General features: G+C 31.9%; 2 protein-coding genes across 2 annotated transcripts; one reads left to right on the top strand and one right to left on the bottom strand.

The window, feature by feature from the left end:
* Nucleotides 1-772: 772 nt before the first annotated feature.
* On the bottom strand, nt 773-14,240 carry LOC105320854 (ribosomal RNA processing protein 36 homolog). Its single transcript, XM_066089094.1, has 9 exons — nt 13,720-14,240; nt 9,719-9,734; nt 8,487-8,547; nt 5,204-5,281; nt 4,789-4,855; nt 2,364-2,468; nt 2,151-2,225; nt 1,460-1,577; nt 773-1,021 (listed from the first exon to the last, which is right to left on the bottom strand). Exons 1-9 carry the CDS (start codon nt 13,963-13,965, stop codon nt 885-887), a joined length of 903 nt encoding a protein of 300 aa, XP_065945166.1. The 5' UTR covers nt 13,966-14,240; the 3' UTR covers nt 773-884.
* A 5-nt stretch (nt 14,241-14,245) lies between these two features.
* On the top strand, nt 14,246-19,420 carry LOC105320855 (dynein axonemal assembly factor 10). Its single transcript, XM_034469145.2, has 8 exons — nt 14,246-14,548; nt 16,450-16,550; nt 17,026-17,156; nt 17,508-17,609; nt 17,748-17,863; nt 17,988-18,122; nt 18,296-18,396; nt 18,793-19,420. Exons 1-8 carry the CDS (start codon nt 14,375-14,377, stop codon nt 18,998-19,000), a joined length of 1,068 nt encoding a protein of 355 aa, XP_034325036.2. The 5' UTR covers nt 14,246-14,374; the 3' UTR covers nt 19,001-19,420.
* The last annotated feature ends 311 nt before the right edge of the window (nt 19,421-19,731 follow it).

The raw sequence follows: 19,731 nt of genomic DNA, 5'->3' as shown, positions 1-19,731 counted from the left end.
TGTACATTACGAGTTGAATGTTAAAACTAAAACTCAATATCTAATACGTTTAGACCATTCTTAGAAAACTTTTGGGTCTGATCTTTGGCATAATTGAATAACAGTACAATAAAGATTTTAAAATACATGGGAAAGGGGTCAAGGTCATTTATAAATATATAATTTGGGGGGGGGGGGGGGGTGTCCTTCAAAAATGAATTGTAAATTTTCCGTGTGTGCTTTAATATATCAGATATAAACACTGCGTCTCTGGTCAATTCCGATTTAAAGCCCATTAAAACGTAAGTTTAAAAATTGTTTTTCTCTTGCAATCTGTGGAATTACTTTCAACTTTCAATTGTTACCTTTTGGGCTCCTAACCATTTTAAAAGGTCAAAGCTCAAGGTCATTTTGAAATGGGAACTGGTAATTTTTTAACAAGTTTTGCAGCTTATAAAGTCTGTATACATACACACTTTTTTTAATATGAAAATGAATTTGAAAACATTTTTTTTTCTAGTTTTTATATGTATATTTCATTCTTATTTATTTTTTTACTTTTAGCTAGAAAGTAGTCAGAATAATGCATTGTTAAGCAAATTTTATTTGTACATCTTCATTTTGCGATTCTCCTGAGATAAATCTGTTTGCGGCGACTAACTTTCACAACCAAGCCTTATCCACACCCATGTTATAAAAACAACCATACCACAAAGAATTGTACGTGGCGGGAAATATTTGCAACAACAAGGCTAACAGAAACCTCGCCAAAAATTCTCGTATGCAGATAAAATTGATTTATAATAAAATTGTTTGAAATACTGGTAATGACTAAAAGGGTTGTAATACAGACCTTTTCAGTAGAAATCTAACTATAGCACATTTTACAGTATAAATTTTATTAACTAAGGTACTTGAACAGGCAATTTTTTCTTCTCCTTTTGTGCAGTCTTTTTCCTCTTCTTTCCAAGGTAGGCATCAACCTTACCAGATTTCTGTAGCTCCTTATATTTCTCAGCCAACTCTAGTTTACGCCTCTCAGCTGCAATACAAAAACAGACCTCACAGACTTAATGTTTTTAAAGACGTTGTAATCAAATTTTTACCTCTCTTGCCAGTGTGATCATTTAAACAGGAATTAATTAGAATGATTTGTCATGTCCCTATAAACATACCCAATTATAGATGAATTTTACAATGGTAAAATATTTTTAAAATTTGATTGGATGAAAATAAGTTAATTAACAACTGCTCTGTTGTTTTACACAGAACAATTATTGACTTATTTTCACTATTTTCACCCAATATGATTTAAAATATATGCATATATACCCTGTTAAAATTCACTCTTATACAGATGTGTTCAAAGAGACATAACTTATTATTCTATGTAATTACTTCCAACCCTCTTTGATATATGCATAGTGTTTGAGATACTGACATTTGACACAAAAAGGTTAGACTGTAGCATGAAGCATACCCTTTTTGAGGTAGAATGGATTCTTGCCCTCCTTGACACGGGTCTGTTCCTTCTTCTTCCAATCTCGTTCTATCCTTTTCTGTTGTTCTTTTTTGTTGTCAGTAAGTTCTTGCTGTTTCTATAACAAAAACACACATTTACCCAGTTACTGAGTTAGACACATCCTAAAGTATTTTATTCACTTCTTCAAGAAATATTTTTTATATATTGTTTATCATATAACACCTGCACTCATGTTAGGTAAGATTATGTAAACTTCACTTACAGAGGAAATCTTTGGTTCAAAATGACAATCAAAAAGACATTTTTTTAAAAGGTATATATATTTGATGTTACTAATTTATTCAACTGATAATTATATTTTGACACTTATTAGCAAAAAATTATAATTATGATAATAAATTCAAATGCTTCCAATTTATACTCACATAAAGTATGTTGATTCAGTTTATACTTTTTATAACTATTTATTAAGCAAACATTACAAGTATATATATGTACGTGTACAATGGGTACCGATACCTAGAGAATTAATTCTATTAAAAACCATTTAATATACAGTCATTTGATGAATGTGTAATTTCAATATTGTTGAGCATGATTCTTGTGAAAAAAATTGTCAACTTTAATCTATTTTACAATAAATACAATCACCTTACTAAGTTATCACCATTATTACATATAAGCATACCATTCTGTTCAATAAAAACTGCAGTTCTTTTTTCTTTTCAGGATTTTTTTCCTTCTTTACAGATTTTTCAACTTTCTGGAAGCAAGGAAAAGACAATGATAAATAATTAAGTGTATTCATTTTATTTTCAAATGATGCATGCATGGTAAAGCTACAAAACCCAAATGTCTATTTAAAGTTCTCTCTCTTTTTGTCATTTAGACCATTTCTTACCTCCCTTTCTCTGTGCTTTATGTCATCAAGGAACCCATAACTTCTACTGAAGAGTTCCTCTCTATAATCACCAGAGAGATCATCAAATCTAGGGTCTCTGGTAACCTAAATGAAAACATCATATATCATCATTAAATGACCAGAACATTTCCTTCGAAATAGTTTGGTGTGTGTTTATTTGTGTTGTGTGTTTTTAGGGGGGGGGGGGGGGGGGGGTGGCAGAGAGGAACATTAATTGTGATAATGGTAATTCAACTTCTACAAACAATATATTTTGGTAAGATGATATCTTCAACAATGTTCTTATATGGAACGCCATAGCTGCCTTATGTGCCTATTTCATATGAAGATGGTGCTTTATTATATTATGCTGTGGTTATATCATGTGAAGATGGTGCTTTATTATATGAAGGTGGTGCTTTATTATATGAAGATGGTGCTTTATTATATGAAGGTGGTGCTTTATTATATGAAGATGGTGCTTTATTATATGAAGGTGGTGCTTTTTTATATGAAGATGGTGCTTTATTATATGAAGGTGGAGCTTTATTATATGAAGATGGTGCTTTATTATATGAAGATGCTTTTTTATGTGAAGGTGCTTTTTTATGTGAAGATGGTGCTTTATTATATGATGGTGCTTTTTTATATGATGGTGCTTTTTAATGTGAAGGTGGTCACTCGGAACCCCTCTTATTTTTGAATACTGAGTTAATCATTAATGTATTATCTCGAAATATTGAAAGTAAAACAAAAAATTGATGCGATCAAAATCCATTTGATACACTATTGCTAGTTCCTCTTTTTTCTAGCACAATTAGTATATAAGCTATCGAGGAGATCTAGCTGTGTACGACTTTACCCCAACCAAACTTACATCTAGTTTAAAGTGACAACTATATAATAACGGAATATTACAAGAATTAAAGCCTAGAAACGTTATCCTGAAAAGCAGAAAATTGAATTTACTAATTATTTGTGTTTAAGCGAAGGTTATGCCCTAGCAATCTGATTAAAATAAGATCTTTGATCCGCTCTTAAATGGGAGTTGATTTTAATCAACTCTCCTATGCAGTTACTCAGACAAACCGAAAGTGAAACAGTGTTTGGACCTCATCACAAATCCTCGCTGCTGACAAGACTTAGTTCTTGAACATAATTGATAAATTTGATTTAATGTATGCTACAGCATTGTTTTTCAAGGAAATTTATTTATAAATACCTTGAAAATAGTAATATTTTAAATGGTACGAACAATTTAGATATTTTTTGTAGTCGTATGTATTCCTACGCCAGAGTTCAATATAGTCTCGTTCAACTCGACGCTCGGCTGTCTCCGTAAATCGCCGACAAGCAAAGAGTCTCCCTTAATTGTTTGTCGGAGATTTACGGTGTCAGCCGAGCGTTTGGTTGAACGAGACTATAGAGTTCAATATTGCTTGGATCCATACAATTTTCGAGAAATATTTCTATTACTGATACATTGTTTGATTGAATTAATTTTATCTTTAAATATTATTTAAGATGATTCATATGGGGGTTTCTCGACATTCTTGTCGAAAAAGTCCAGGGAAAGGTCTACTATACTATAATATAGCTCAAAGAAAGCCCGTTTATAAGTGGTAAAGGCAAAAGTAAAATGTCAAGAAATACTAACAAAATATTGTATTATTCAATTAACCATATTTGTCAATTCAGTTGAGATTAAGTCGTACAGTTCATCTCGTAACATAAATACTTATTATGCTAAAAAGGAGAAACTAGCAATTGTGTATTAAATGGATTTTAACTGTATCAATTTTGTTCTAGTTTCAAAAGTTCGAGATAATAAATGTTTAACTCAGTCTTCAAAAATAAAGTTCCGAGTGACCATCTTCACATTAAAAAGCACCATCACATAAAAAAGCACCATCTTCATATAATAAAGCACCATCTTCATATAATAAAGCACCATCTTCATATAATAAAGCACCATCTTCACATAAAAAAGCACCATCTTCATATAATAAAGCACCACCTTCATATAATAAGGCACCATCTTCATATAATAAAGCACCATCTTCACATGAAATAACCACAGCATAATATAATAAAGCACCATCTACATATAAAATAGCCACATAAGGCAGCTATGGCGTTCCATATTCTTACCTTGTGTACCATAATATATACAATATATATTTTATGTTACAGAGCAGGTGATCTGAATTTCACTAAATGTAGAGAAAATTGCCAACACCCCCCCCCCCCCCCCCCCCAAACATCATAGTGCATTGCACATGTATTCAAAGAAGGGTAACTCAATTAATGATACCCAAACAAAATAAATGTACAAACAAACATTAAAATTACCATATTTTCTGTACTTGATTATAAACTTTTATCTTCAGAGTAAAAATATCATTTTGAGGAATGAATCAATTACTTTTTTCTTTACGGGTGCTGCTTTCCTGAATCTTTGTACTGGTTTCTTTGACGATATTTCCATTGGTCTGAAATTCAAAGTTTATATCTTATCTCTATCATTACTAATGCTTTATTATAAAATGAAACAGACATAAAAGAACATGCATTGTTATGAGTGTTATGAATAAAATAATTTTTTGAGAAAAAACATCATGTGCTGGATGATAAATTATGCTAATTAAAGAAGCCAATAACTAAAAAGAAGACATTGTCATTGGCTAATTCACAGGTTCCCTCCCAGATTTTCCTAAATGTAGATGGTGGATAACTCCAAAACATTCAATAACTACTATCATTCATGATGCATGTGAATTTGTGAATTAAAAGGAACAAGTGGATAAACATTTTCCACTTAATGGTAAGCTTTAACCTACCGATTTTTATTAGCCCTTTTGAAGACTTTTTTCTTGGAACCCTTCCTATCTTTATCACCGTACAAAACTTGATTGAATCTGCAGAAAAAGAGAGGAAGACTTAGATGAAATAAATATTTCATGGTGTGCTGCTTTCTTGCTTTTCTGTATAACATCTCATGACTTTTGCTAAATAAGTAATCTTCAATTTTCTCCTTTGTGTAGGCTTAAGGACAATTAATGTCATGGTAAACTTTTCTGCCCTGTACGTCAAGGGAGTGACAGAACAGCCGAGACTGTACTAAATACATGGACCGCGGAAGAACTGTGACACAAAATAGTTATATGACTGACACCTAAATTATTTATGTTTAGAGTGCATGTAAATATACCTAATAATATCTACTGGTACAATCATGGGCATGACCCCCTCCCCCATATGGTTATGTCCTATATTCTCTACATGATATTGTACAGTAGTATTAAATAATGTATATCATGTATTACAATAATTAAATGCAATACATTGTTATAAATGAAATTGCATGTACACATAGATATAAAAGTAACTTTTACTGAATGTATGTAATACTGTATGACCTTTCTCTATATTAATCGAATTAAAGTTTACAATATAATAAATTCTTAGATTAACAATTTTTTTTATCAAAATTGTTTGATTGGAAATACAAATGATATTAAAGTATAATATAATAAAATGTTGATTAATAAAATTTAGGATGCATAATTTCGTACATGTATCTAAATTTGTTAACTAAAACATAGGTAATCACAGATTACAAAGCTCACAGAGACGAGACATCACCCTTATGAGACTTAACCTTTATGAGACCACCTTTATCATATTAAATGAAAATCATACTTTATGATCTTGGATATTAATGGATTCTGTTTTGACACAATATCATATATCATCTGTTAAAAAATTGTATGATAATCATATGTTCATATGTTAATAAATACAATCATATAAAATTAAATATTCCATCCTATCATATTTACAACATATATCATATAATACAATAAAATACCATAATAAACAATGATGAGATATGATATAACAAATGATATGACATTGTATTGTGTTTTACGTTATTGTATTTGATCACATCATACAATATCATAATATATAAAACAATATAGTATTATATTACAATATCATATTACATAATACATCATAACATTGAAACATATGATATCATATTGTATAATATAGTATGATATTGTATGATACTGTTTCATTTTTGATACATAATATGATATTGTATCATATGATACAATAAAATTTGATACAACATTGTATCATATCAAATGATACAATATTATGTGATAAAGTAAAATTTTATATCATACAATATTATATTATATATATTGTATCATATCATACAATAATATATCTAACAATATCATACAATATAATTTCATGTAATGTGATAATATATCATATTATAAACCAATATCATAAAATACAATATCGTATGATACGATATTAAATAATATTACAGTATCATATTATACAATTTCATGTGATATAATTCTATATTACAGAAACTAATATCATATTATACAATATCGTATGATACAATATTATAGAATATACAATATTGTATCATAGGATACAATATTATATTTTGCTATATCTTATGTAAAAGTATCATGTGATAAAATAATAAATTAATAATACAATACAATATAATATTATACAATATTGAATCATAATATACAATACGATACATAACGATATCATGATACAATATCATATCATAAAATATAAAACAAAATTGATACAATATCATATTGTATCATATAACTTTTTATAATATTACATATGATATTATATTGTATCATATTAAACAATATTGTTTTATACCATACAATACTATATCATAGGAATCATGTTATATCATTTATCAACAAACACATCTATCTATCGAGCAGGTTTGAGTGAGGTAGGAGATTTCTTTAGCATCCTTGATAATGGAGATCAGGCTCTGCATCTGAAGCAACCTCTGCGTTTCATTTATAATATAGTTTAATCAACTATGCAAGCTATCATCTATAAAACATGTGACCTGTTCCAAAAAAACTAAACCTCATCCAGCATCCGAAACCGATGGCTCAGATTCAGCATTCAAGCCTGTCAGGTGCATCAGTATACATAAGACGCATCTCCATGCAAGTTTGGTGAAGTTCAGACCAGTAAAAACTAAGATATCATCATCAGAGGGCACTAGCAATTAAAACCTTAACCTGCTCCAGCATCCACAACCTTTGGCTCAGATTCAACATCCATGCCTATTAAGTGCATCTGTATCATAAGACACACCATCCATTCAAGTTAGGTGAAGTTAGGACCTGTAATAACTAAGAAATATTTTTTAGCATCCTTGATAATGGAGATCAAGCTCTGCATCTGAAGCTTTGTGATTCCTTCATATTACAGTTTAATCAACTATGCAAGTTTGAAATAGTACTATTATCTATTAAACATGTGACCTGTTCCAAAAAACTTAACCATATCCAGCATCTGAAACCTATGGCTCAGACTCAGCATTCAAGCCTGTAAGGTGCATCAGTATCATAAGACGCACCACCCATGGAAGTCTGGTGAAGTTAGGACAAGTAATAACTAAGATATAATCATCAGAGGGCACCTGTTTCAAAAACTTTAACCAGCTCTAAAAACCTTAACCTCCTCAAGCATCCAAGACCTATAGCTCAGATTCAGCACCCAAGCCTGCTTGGTGCATCAGTATCATAAGACACACCATCCATGCAAGTTTGGTGAAGTACGGACAAGTAATAACTAAGATATTGCTATCAAAGGGCACCTGCAACAAAAACTTTAACCTGCTCCAAAAACCTTAACCTCCTCCAGCATCCGAAACCTATAGCTCAGATTCAGCACTCAAGCCTGTCTGGTGCATCAGTATCATAAGACACACCATCCATGCAAGTTTGGTGAAGTACGGACCTGCAGTAACTTAGATATTGCTATCAAAGGGCACCTGCAACAAATCTTTAACCTGCTCCAACAACCTTAGCCTCCTCCAGCATCTGAAATTTAGGACTCAGATTCAGCATCCAAGTCTTTCAAGTCCATAAGTAGGTCCAGATGCATCATCCATGCAAGTTTGGTGAAGATAGGACAAGTAATAGCTTAGATACAGGACCTGCAACAAAAACTTTAACCGGGTCCGGACGCCGACGCCGACGCCGAGGGTATAGCATAAGCTCCCCCTGACTTCGTCTCGGTGAGCTAAAAATAAATAAATACACTTACACTTTCAGGCCCAGTTTTTCCTTTAATTTCTTTAATTCTTCAAATGATAAATTTGACAATTCTACAAAAAATAAAAAAGGCAAATGGTTAACTTATCAAATTTAATAGTATCAACCAGTATAGGCATGATCATATTACTCACAAATTTTTTATTATTATAACAAGAGATGTTTGTGAAACACTTATGCCATGCCCCCCCCCCCCCCCCCTCCCCCCCCCCCCCCCCCCCCTTGGAAACATCCACAATGAAAATGAACGTTACTGCAAATATTTGGAATTTTTCTAAGTCCAAGGGGCATAACTCTGTTGAAAATTGCTCTATCAAACCCAAAATCAAACGTAACCTAGCTGTTATTTAGATAAACCTGTATACTAAATTTCATATCAATATGTGCACACTCTGCGAAGAAAATGAGCGGAAACTGCAAATATCGTAACTGGAATTTTTTAACGTCCAAGAGCCATAACTCTGTCGAAAAATGCTTGTCTAATGATCGTATCCAACACTAAACTTGACCTAGATATTATCATGATAAACCTGTATACCAAATTTCATTTCAATAAGTTCATCCTCTGCTAAGAAAATGAGTGGACTTGCAAATAACTGGAATTTTTCTATGTCCGAGGGCCACAACTCTGCCGAAAATTGCTCAATCGTACCCAGTATTGAAATTGACCTATATATTATCATGATAAACCTGTATACCTAATTTCATTTCAATAAGTTCATCCTCTGTGAAGAAAGTGAGCGGAAACTGCAAATAACTGGAATTTTTCTATGTCCAAGAGCCATAACTCTGTCGAAAATTGCTCCATCGTACCTAATATCGAACTTGAACTAGATATCATCATGATAAACCTGTATACCAAATTTAATTTCAATATGTTCATCGTTTGCGAAGAAAATGAACGGAAACTGTTGGACTGACTGACTGACAGACAGCAGCAAAGCAATATAAGCAATATGCCCTCCCTTTTTCGAAGGGGGGCATAACTAGGAAACTGAAAGATTTTCTAATACATGTGTCATTCTTTTAATTTATAATTAGTGCTTCTGAATTTGATCATAAAGCATCATTAGTTCAATACAATTATTTCAAATTTGTTTTTTGTAATATAAATCTAGTGAGCAGCTTTGATTTAAATTTACATGTTCACACAAAAAATGCAAGATAATCTTGGGGAAGTCAAGAATATTCTCATTTTCGACATAAAAATGTGTATCTACATACCTTCTTTGATTGAAGCCTGCAATAAAAATAAATAAATCAATGAATGAGAATGTATACTCAAGTAGAAATATACAGGACTTTCATAAAACCAAAAAACATAGTTAATCACAGATTACAAAGCTCACCGAGACGAGGCATTACCTTTATGAGGCATTACCTTTATGAGACCACCTTTATCATTTTATAAGAAAATCATACTTTATGATCTTGGATATCGTATGTTATCTGTTAAAAAATTGTATAATTATCATATGTTCCTTTCATATGGTATTATAAGATACAATGTTTATCAATACAATAATATAAAGTATGATATTATATTGTATGACACTGTATCATATTTGAAACATATTAATATAATATAATTTGATACAACATTGTATCAAATCAAATGATACTATATCATGTGATACAAAAAAATATTATATAATACAATATTATATTATACATATGAAAATATCATATCATACAATTTCATGTGATATAGTCATTTATTATAATATATTGGGTTGATCAATCTCATAGACGGTTCGCCGATACAATACTATATTATAGAAACCAATATCAAAGTATACAATATGGTATAATACAATATTATATAATTTACAATATTGTTTCATATAAAACAATATTATATATTGCAATATCATATGTAACAGTATCATGTGATAATATTATAAATAAATAATACAATATCATATAATACAATAGTTTTGTATTATATAAATAGTGCCTGTTTGGGAGGGTAACAGTTGAAATTGACACCCCGAGAAAACCATTGTCAACCGACGCGAAGCGGAGGTTGACAATGGTTTTCGAGGGGTGTCAATTTCAACTGTTATCCTCCCAAACAGGCACTATTTATTTTGTTATACTGAATGTCTTTTTTAAAATTTATAAGAAAATTTTACTGCTTTTATATAGGAATAACGTGAATTCTACAGCGAACCGTACGCGCATAATTTTCGCGCATGTAACATTTTTTAATGTTACCCGTTGCCAAGTGCGTTGCTAACGCTGAGGGTAATAGTAAATATTATTAACTGCGTCTTAACCAATCAGATTTCAGTATTTAACATGAAAGTATAACAACATAATATATACAATACTATACATAACAATATCATGATACAATATCATATAAAATATCAATTTTTTTAATACAATATCATACCGTATCATATAACTTTTTCCATTATAACATTTGATATTATATTGTATCATATTAAACAATAGTGTATCATATCATACAATAGTTTATCATAGGAATCATGTTTACTTATATCATTTAACAACAAACACATCTATCTATCAAGCAGGTTTGGGTGAGGTAGGAGATTTTTTTAAGCATCCTTGATAATGGAGATCAGGCTCTGCATCTGATGCTACATCTGCATTTCATTTATAATATAGTTAAATCAACTATGCAAGCTATTATCTATAAAACATGTGACCTGTTACTAAAAACTAAACCTCGTCCAGCATCCGAAACCTATGGCACAGATTCAGCATTCAAGCCTGTCAGGTATCAAGCCATCAGTATCATAAGATGCATCCACCATGCAAGTTTGGTGAAGTTAGGACCAGTTATAACTAAGATATCATCATCAGAAGGCACCTGTTTCAAAAACTTTAACCAGCTATTAAAACCTTAACCTCCTCCAGCATCCGAAACCTATGGCTCAGATTCAGCATCCATGCCTGTAAGGTGCATCAGTATAATAAGACACACCATCCATTCAAGTTTGGTGAAGTTAGGACCAGTAATAACTAAGATATATTTTTTAGCATCCTTGATAATGGAGATCAAGCTCTGCATCTGAAACTACCTCTGCGATTCATTCATATTATAGTTTAATCAGCTATGCAAGTTTAAAATAGTACTATTATCTATAAAACATGTGACCTGTTAAAAAAAACTTAACCTTACATTAACCTCAACCAGCATCTGAAACCTATGGCTCAGATTCAGCATACAAGCCTGTCTCGAGCATCAGTATCATAAGACGCACCATCCATGCAAGTTTGGTGAAGTTAAGACCAGTAGTAGCTAAGATATCATCATCAGAGGGCACCTGCAACAAAAACTTTAACCAGCTCTAAAAACCTTAACCTCCTCCAGCATCCGAAACCCATAGCTCAGATTCAGCATTCAAGCCTGTCTGGTGCATCAGTATCATAAGACACACCATCCATTTAAGTTTGGTGAAGTTAGAACCAGCAGTTACTTAGATATTGCTATCAAAGGGCACCTGCAACAAAAACTTTCACCTGCTCCAAAAACCTTAACCTCCTCCAGCATCAGAAATTTAGGACCCAGATTCAGCATCCAAGTCTTTAAAGTCCATAAGTAGGTCCAGATGCATCATCCATGCAAGTTTGGTGAAGATAGGACAAGTACTCACTTAGATACAGGACCTGCAACAAAAACTTTAACCAGATCCGAAGCCGACGCCGAGGGTATAGCATAAGCTCCCATTGACTTCGTCTCGGTGAGCTAATGATTCCAAAGTAGTATACATACATAATGAAAATATTAAATATTTTCTCAGTTATCATCAAATCAAATTGTGAAGTTATGTAATTGGGGGGGAGGGGCAGTTCCTCCAATGGCAGAATGCTATTTTCCATAAATCTTGGTAACACCCCAAAAGAAAGGAAGATAAAATTGTGCATGTTTCAAATTAGTATTGTTTTAGCTGTTATGAGTTAAATATCAAACAGCACTTTCTCTGCTTAACTAGTAATTGCTGTCTGAACCTGAGCTTGGACCAAAAGGCCACACAGTCTGCATAGATAGTATTATACTAAGAGCAGTGAGAGGCGAGCAAAGCCTGCCTTGCAAAGTGATGCTTAAAGGTAACACTTAATATATACATTCAGAAAATAAATGAAAAATGAAAGTCGAGTCAGGGGCACTAGATGCTAAATTTTTTCCCCCAACAACTGGGCACTCTTGACACTGCCATATTAGCAGCCATTTTTTTTGTTCAACAAAGTTATCGTGATCATTTTATGACTAGCGCTTGTCAATGTTATTACCCCTAAACTTGAATAAAACAAGTAAACTTTCCCAAGGTTTCAGTAATAATGAAAATCCTTGACTCAGTCTATGCAAACCAGATAAGCTTCAACAGTGTTCTAATCAAGAAATATGACTAGTTTCACATATAGCTTATATATTAGATGGAAAATAAAATCATTAACATTATCACACCATTTACGTATTAGTAAAACATTATGCTCGACACAAAATTGGGCCTACTTTGGCAAATATCAGGTCCAGTACAATCTCTTGATTTAGCTATATAGCTTGAATAAGCTATATAGCTTTATATAGCTATTCATAGTAGCTTGATTTAGATATTTTGTCATACATATTTCTTAGATTCGTAATATATCAGCATGTATAAAAAATCGCACTCTAATGCAGTGATAGTTTTCAACTTTGAACAGCTCTGTAAAGAATGCATGTAAAGATTACTATCAAAGTGTGTCTACTTAAGAGACTTTGCACTTAATAGTTCTAAAACGTTTGGCCTGTTTGGGGCAATTAATTCATGACCACACAGTTACTTCTTGAATGAAATATAAAGGAGGCCAGTTATGGTAAACTAGATAATTGACTGGTAATAATTCAGCACGATGAAAGCAAATCATTCTTATCCACGCCTAAATGCACAGAAAGTGGTGGACAGTTACCCAAACAATGAAAGTATAATTTTTTGCTTAATAGTGTTTAAAAGCTGCAAATTATTGTTAAAACTATCTATAATTAGGGTTGTTTTTTTTTTAATGGTCAATGGAACAAATATGAGTAGATAGTTAATTGCGATTTTTTGTCTCTTTCTTATACTAAACATTTTTGTAAAACAATGAATATAAAAATGTTTATCAAGCTATTCTAAATAGCTTAATAAAGCTATATAGCTTATTCAAGCTATATAGCTACATGTACATGTAAATCAACATATTGTACTGGACCTGAATATAGCACTTACAAACTCATCCGTCACTTCTTCATTGTCAGGTTCTGAGTTTGATTCAGTATCTTTCGCTTCTTCAAAATCTAATTTTGCTGGATCGTCGCCGACTTTTTTTCTTTTCTCATCCGAATCAGTTTTATGCTTCTTTTTCCGAGTTTTTCTCACATTGTCTTTGCCTTCCACTTTCCTTTTTCTTGTACGTTTAGCGTCAGATGATATCAAACTAAAACCGTGTTCAGAAGATGGGCTATCGCTGTCCATATTTAGATTAGAATTATTAAGTAAGATTTAGACGTTATCAAACTTAATTAACTCAGATTTCACAAAACGTGGATTTGTTTTTCTTCAGAAATCAACACCGGAAATGGAGGCGAGATGATAAGAAGAAACGAAATCTGATCCCCTGTGGATTTCCGCATTTAAAAAATAAAGGAATAAAAACGATAAGTTTATAATTAAGCTGTTAGACATTTGATATGTATATTGATTCTATCAAAATATAGTCGATTGAACTCCTATGTTTTATAGTAAAAAAAAATGTCATTCACTGACTCTTTTCTCTTAAAAAGTTAGGAAAAGTCTCAACTTCCGGTTGTATTCCAGAATAGTCCTTATACTTGTTTATTCACGTTGTTAGGTTGATTGATGTACCACATTACCCTGAAGAGAAATGGATAAGCCACAAATTATTGCCCACATTGAGAAATCTTTGGATTATACTTTGTTTGATACGAAATGGATACCGTGTAGTGCAAAGTTTGTAGTATTGGGAAGCCATGCCAGGGGAACCGGTGCAATACAAATATATGAATTGTCACATGGGCAGATAAATTGTGTGAAAGAGGTAAAATAATGAATGTTCACTCTTGTTAACATAAAATTCGCATCATAAGGTAATAAAAATATTGATGTCTAAGGAATTTGATGACTGAATGACTGATTGTTTGCTGTGTGACATTTATGAATATAACAAATCAATAGGCAATATTGTATATTAAAGGTTATCAGGTTTGTTTACCCTATCTACCTGTTTGCCTGAGTCCGTTTGCCCAGAGTGTGTTTACTCTAATTATCATTCCCTCTAATTTTGGTTCTCCTAAACCTTGTTCACTCTACCTAAACCTCGATAATAAACCACATCGTTTTAAGGAGACAGTACTGCGCATGTTATTATAAAAAGTTTTGAAAAAATATTCCGATCGGGTTCGGTATTTTTGTGCTACTCATAAATGTATAAAATTTCAGAAAATTACAAATTTCTCAGTGAAATAGATCTAATTATTTCATTTATAAAATTACTATACATTTGTAATTAGGTATAACCTATACATATATACTCGCCACGTGTTACGGGGTTCAGCCTCTGTTTTATTACGCATGCATATTAACTGAAAAAAACCACATGCAGGGCTTGCAAAGATTCTCCTGGCCATGTTTGTTGGTAGAATTATGTCTTTTATACTTCTCCAAAGTAATCATTGTTTGAAGTTAAAAAAAACACCTCAGTTATGATTTTGTAAGCATGTATTTTGCATGCTTATCATAGGAGTTGACTACATCCTAAATTCTTTTTTGTAAGTGAGGCCCCTTTAGGGGTTATTTGACATATTTATGTCTGTTCATTTTAAAATGAACCAACATTGGTAAACCATCACTCTGTCAATCAAAATCCATGTGGTACAAATAAAAGATATGAGATCATTCAGGTTTGTACGACTCTTAAATTTTAGGAAGCTCATAATTACATTAATTAGGTACGTGAAAGGGATTTTTATCTAATTCAACTGTTACAATTAATGAATGTTATTTCCTATTTCCTAACGATACAATTGGTAAATCTGAAGTTATTAACACATGTGTTTTCAGTTGTAATGTCTCTTAAAGATAACAATCTTTATTTTGTAAACTTTTTTTAACTTTCTAAATGATAAATCATATTTTACGTTTTTATCATATTTATTCCAGCAAAAAGACATAGTTAGTCTAATTGTTCGATTTTAATGCCAAAAATTACAGATAACTGTTTTGCTGTTTTTATTATTGATTAATTTGCTTGATGTTTTTAAACAATTAATTAATGAAATTGAGACATTAATTAGTAGGTCGATCAGCAGCGGATTAGCACTTTCCTGAGCACAACACAATCTGTTGATTGCTAAATGAGATATATACGTAGATGGAACATGAAACTGTATCAAACTAACGTAAACCATTTTTAATATATAATTGTAATTCACAATAAGTCCGATGATTGTAACGTTATCAGGTCAGTCATTTGGTTGTTATTATTATGTAAAGGTGCTATAATACTGTTGTTTTGTATAATTATATACTCTAGATTCCTTATTAACCGCGAAGAATTAATATCCGCAAAAATCACAAGAAGCACCCTTAGCGGATTTTAAAATCTTGCTATTATTTTCTAAGAGTTGAAAACTGTAAGAAATAAGGATGGAAATTCAGTGTTTGCGATTTTATATTCTCGCAGTTTGATCCGAAACCGCGAGATCGCGGAATTAAGTACTCACGTAATATAAGGAATTTACAGTATCTATTTATAATGTTAAAATGATCAGAATACAAAAAACATACAACTATATTAACTGTGTATTAAAATAAGGCGAATGGACCATGGGCGAATGGAATTAAGGGCGAACGGAAACTAGGGCGAATGGCATCAAGGGCGAACGAAATTACATTCATATAATATAGACATATAAAGAGCACAACTTTCTATAATTACAGATTGAAAAGGCAAAGGCCCTTAAATGTGGAACATTTGGTGCATCAAGTTTACAGCAACGATACCTTGCTACGGGGGATTTTGATGGCAGAATGCAGATATGGTATATAATAAAGCAGCCATTTTTTTCTTTTGAATAAAATGTGTACAATATCTGAATATTAAGCAGAGATAGGTAATTTGCCAAAGATAGTAGAAGTAGGCCAACAGTTACCGGTATATCAGTTGATGTATAAACAGTCTTAAATAGTCCTGGGCAAGTAAAATCTTTGTGAGCAATTGAAACTTTGAAAAATTAATTGAATTAGTTTGGAGATCAATTATCCAAAGAGCAAGTAGACTTTAAAGTTAATTTATATCCTTTTAGGCAATGTATTATTTAAAATGACTAAAGACATATTTCTGTAGCATTTTATACTGTTTTTTAAAGAATAATTCTTTATGATCAATTTCCATAACTTACAAATGTATCATTTATTTTCCCTTAAATATCACTTTAACCAAAAGATTCAAAATAGTAAACTTTTAGGGGTAAACAGGTATGAATTTCAGTTTTGATTTTATTTGACTCTTCTCAGGAACCTTGAAACCCCAGAACTACCAGTGTATTCTGTCCATGGGCATAAAGAAATAATCAACACTATTGATGGAGTAGGAGGTCTGGGAATAGGAGAGGGTGCCCCAGAAATTGTCACGGGAAGCAGAGATGGTAAAAACTTACTTTTGATTTATCTTTTAAGTTTTAAAAATATTATAACTGAAACTCCAAGTATTGTACAGTAGATTTCTAATTAAACGTGAGGAATTAATATCCGCGTTAAATCGTGAGAAGCTCCCCTCGCAGATTTTAAAATCTCGCCTTTTTTATAGGAGTTAAGTACTATAGGAATAAGGATAAAATTCAGTGTTCACGATTTTATATTCCCACGATTTGATCTAAAATGATGGGATTGTGGAATTAAGTACTCGCGTAACATAAGGAATTTACAGTAACTTGATATGAAGTAGAAATGGGTCACAGATTAAGGAAATTTAAATTATGTTTACATTTATTCTTTAGGGGCTGTTAAAGTTTGGGACCCTCGTCAAAAGAATGACCCCGTTGCAACAATGGAACCTGGTGAAGGGGAGACAAAAAGAGACTGCTGGGCTGTTGCTTTTGGTAGGACATTTTTCACCTATCATCCTTATACATGTGCATTGCATTAACTGATAGATATTATTGTCTGTCGATCAATATTTATGTCTGAACTGGTACAATAAAATTATCATTCACAAAATTAACTTTAATCTTTTCTAGGCCATGCATACAACAAACATGACAGATGTGTAGCGGCTGGCTATGACAATGGTGATATTAAATTGTTTGATCTGAGAAACATGTCTCTTCGTTGGGAAACTAACATCAAGAATGGGGTATTTGGTTTTTAACTATCTTTCAGAGTTTCTTATTTCAAAGTTTATCTTTATGCTCTACATTTATTACAAAGCAATGCAAGGCACACTTGTATTAAAAGAAAGAATTTTTGTTTCAAATTAGGTGTGTGGACTTGAATTTGACAGAAAAGATATTAGCATGAACAAGTTAGTTGCTACTTCGCTTGAAGCAAAATTCCATTGCTTTGACATGAGAACCCAACACCCGACAAAAGGTTTTGCATCCGTCTCAGAGAAGGTATGTTTCTTTTTCAAATAAAGTAAATCCAATGAATTTTATATAATACTTCATTGGCTTTCTTTCTCTCTTATTACTTTTTCTATATATAGGAATAATACTTCCGGTATTTTTAAATTGGAATTCATTTTTATGCATTAAATAAATATGATTTTTCCTATTTTCTACCTAAGGCACACAAATCAACCACAGTTTGGGGAGCCCGACATCTACCCCAAAACAGGGATGTTTTCATGACTTTGGGAGGAAATGGCTCATTGTATCTGTGGAAGTAGTAAGTTCTACTGTATTCTAGTAATATGAAATGCGTTACAAGGAGACAACTCTGATAAACTACTAAACTGGTAACATAAATTAAGCCCGCTTGTAATGAGTAATTATTTGAACATTGAAAATTTTTTCAAACATTTTTTTTTTATAAATTCATGTTTGAAAGAAAATAAGTAACAAGAGTAGAGAAGTTCCAAAAAATCTTTTTCTTACATTAAATTATTAATTAATTATTATTATCTACTTTTGATTTTAAGGAAAAAGAGCTGTATTTGACAGTCCTTTGAAAGCTTATACATATATGCAATGCTTTTCTTAAAAGACTCCATTTTGCAAAATAGCATATGTACATATATAAGTACATATACTAGTATACCGGTAATTGTGCATATCATTGCAGCAATTACCCCACACAGAGAGTGAAACAGGATGAAGACAAACAGGATATGGGGGTGGCAGGCACCCTCAGTCTGTTACAGAATGTCACGCTGTCCACCCAGCCCATCAACGCCTTGGACTGGAGTCCAGACAAAGAGGGACTCTGTGTGTGTTCAGCGTTTGATCAGACTGTTAGAGTCCTCATCGTGACAAAGTTAAACAGGATCTGATTGATCAATGAATGAGGAGGAATATTTTATCTGTCATTGGCCCAGATGTGTTCTGTGATGGTGCAGCGTGACAAAAATCGGATATGAAGTGAAGAAAATGATATCCTTACAGGATTTTCCTTTTTCTTGTAATAAGTTCTTATTTGGCTGAGGCAAGAAAAAAAAGTTATGCAAGTTGAAGAAATCTTGATCTTGCTTTGCAGAACAATTCTGTGATCTACACATGACTTGTGCTGTATTAGTGTGAAAGGATGATGAAAGTGGATTTGTTGAATTTTGATTTTTTTTTCATCATTTATTGCTTAATACAAAATGCAATGTGTATTCCATACAAAAATATTTTAACAAGATTTCATTTTTCCATTTTTTTTTTTTTATCATTTATTGATATTTTATTTAATAAATTATTGGATTAAAAAGTGTTATGTGTTGTACATGTCTCTTTACTATTAACTCACCTATTGGCAAACTTCTACATTTAACATTTAAATCTAGACACTTATGATAGCATTTACATAAATCTGTATCTACATATACACCCCTTTTATCATCAGAATTTATTAAAGGAGTATTAATAGTATTAATGATTCATTCTTTGAGTAGTATAAGGTGTTCAAATATGGTCGGGGAGGATCAAATCCAATAAAGCCCAAAGGGTTATATGAGAGATTTGATCATGCTTGACCATATTTGATCACCTCATACTATTCAAAGAATGATTCCTTTTTACT

This window comes from Magallana gigas, chromosome 6 (assembly GCF_963853765.1).
Source record: "Magallana gigas chromosome 6, xbMagGiga1.1, whole genome shotgun sequence".
NCBI lineage: Eukaryota > Metazoa > Mollusca > Bivalvia > Ostreida > Ostreidae > Magallana > Magallana gigas.
The sequence above is the reverse complement of the archived record's forward strand: the minus strand, read 5'-3'. Positions and strand labels throughout refer to the sequence as shown.

What these genes read in the sequence shown, in the direction of transcription:
- LOC105320855 (XM_034469145.2), top strand. Translation starts at nt 14,375, where the DNA reads ATGGATAAGCCACAAATTATTGCCCACATTGAGAAATCTTTGGATTAT. An exon ending in GATGGCAGAATGCAGATATG is followed by an intron (nt 16,551 to 17,025) that starts GTATATAATAAA and finishes GACTCTTCTCAG; the next exon opens with GAACCTTGAAACCCCAGAAC. An exon ending in CTGCTGGGCTGTTGCTTTTG is followed by an intron (nt 17,610 to 17,747) that starts GTAGGACATTTT and finishes AATCTTTTCTAG; the next exon opens with GCCATGCATACAACAAACAT.
- LOC105320854 (XM_066089094.1), bottom strand. Translation starts at nt 13,965, where the DNA reads ATGGACAGCGATAGCCCATCTTCTGAACACGGTTTTAGTTTGATATCA. An exon ending in AAAAGGGCTAATAAAAATCG is followed by an intron (nt 4,856 to 5,203) that starts GTAGGTTAAAGC and finishes TTTGAATTTCAG; the next exon opens with ACCAATGGAAATATCGTCAA. An exon ending in TAAAGCACAGAGAAAGGGAG is followed by an intron (nt 2,226 to 2,363) that starts GTAAGAAATGGT and finishes CCTTGCTTCCAG; the next exon opens with AAAGTTGAAAAATCTGTAAA.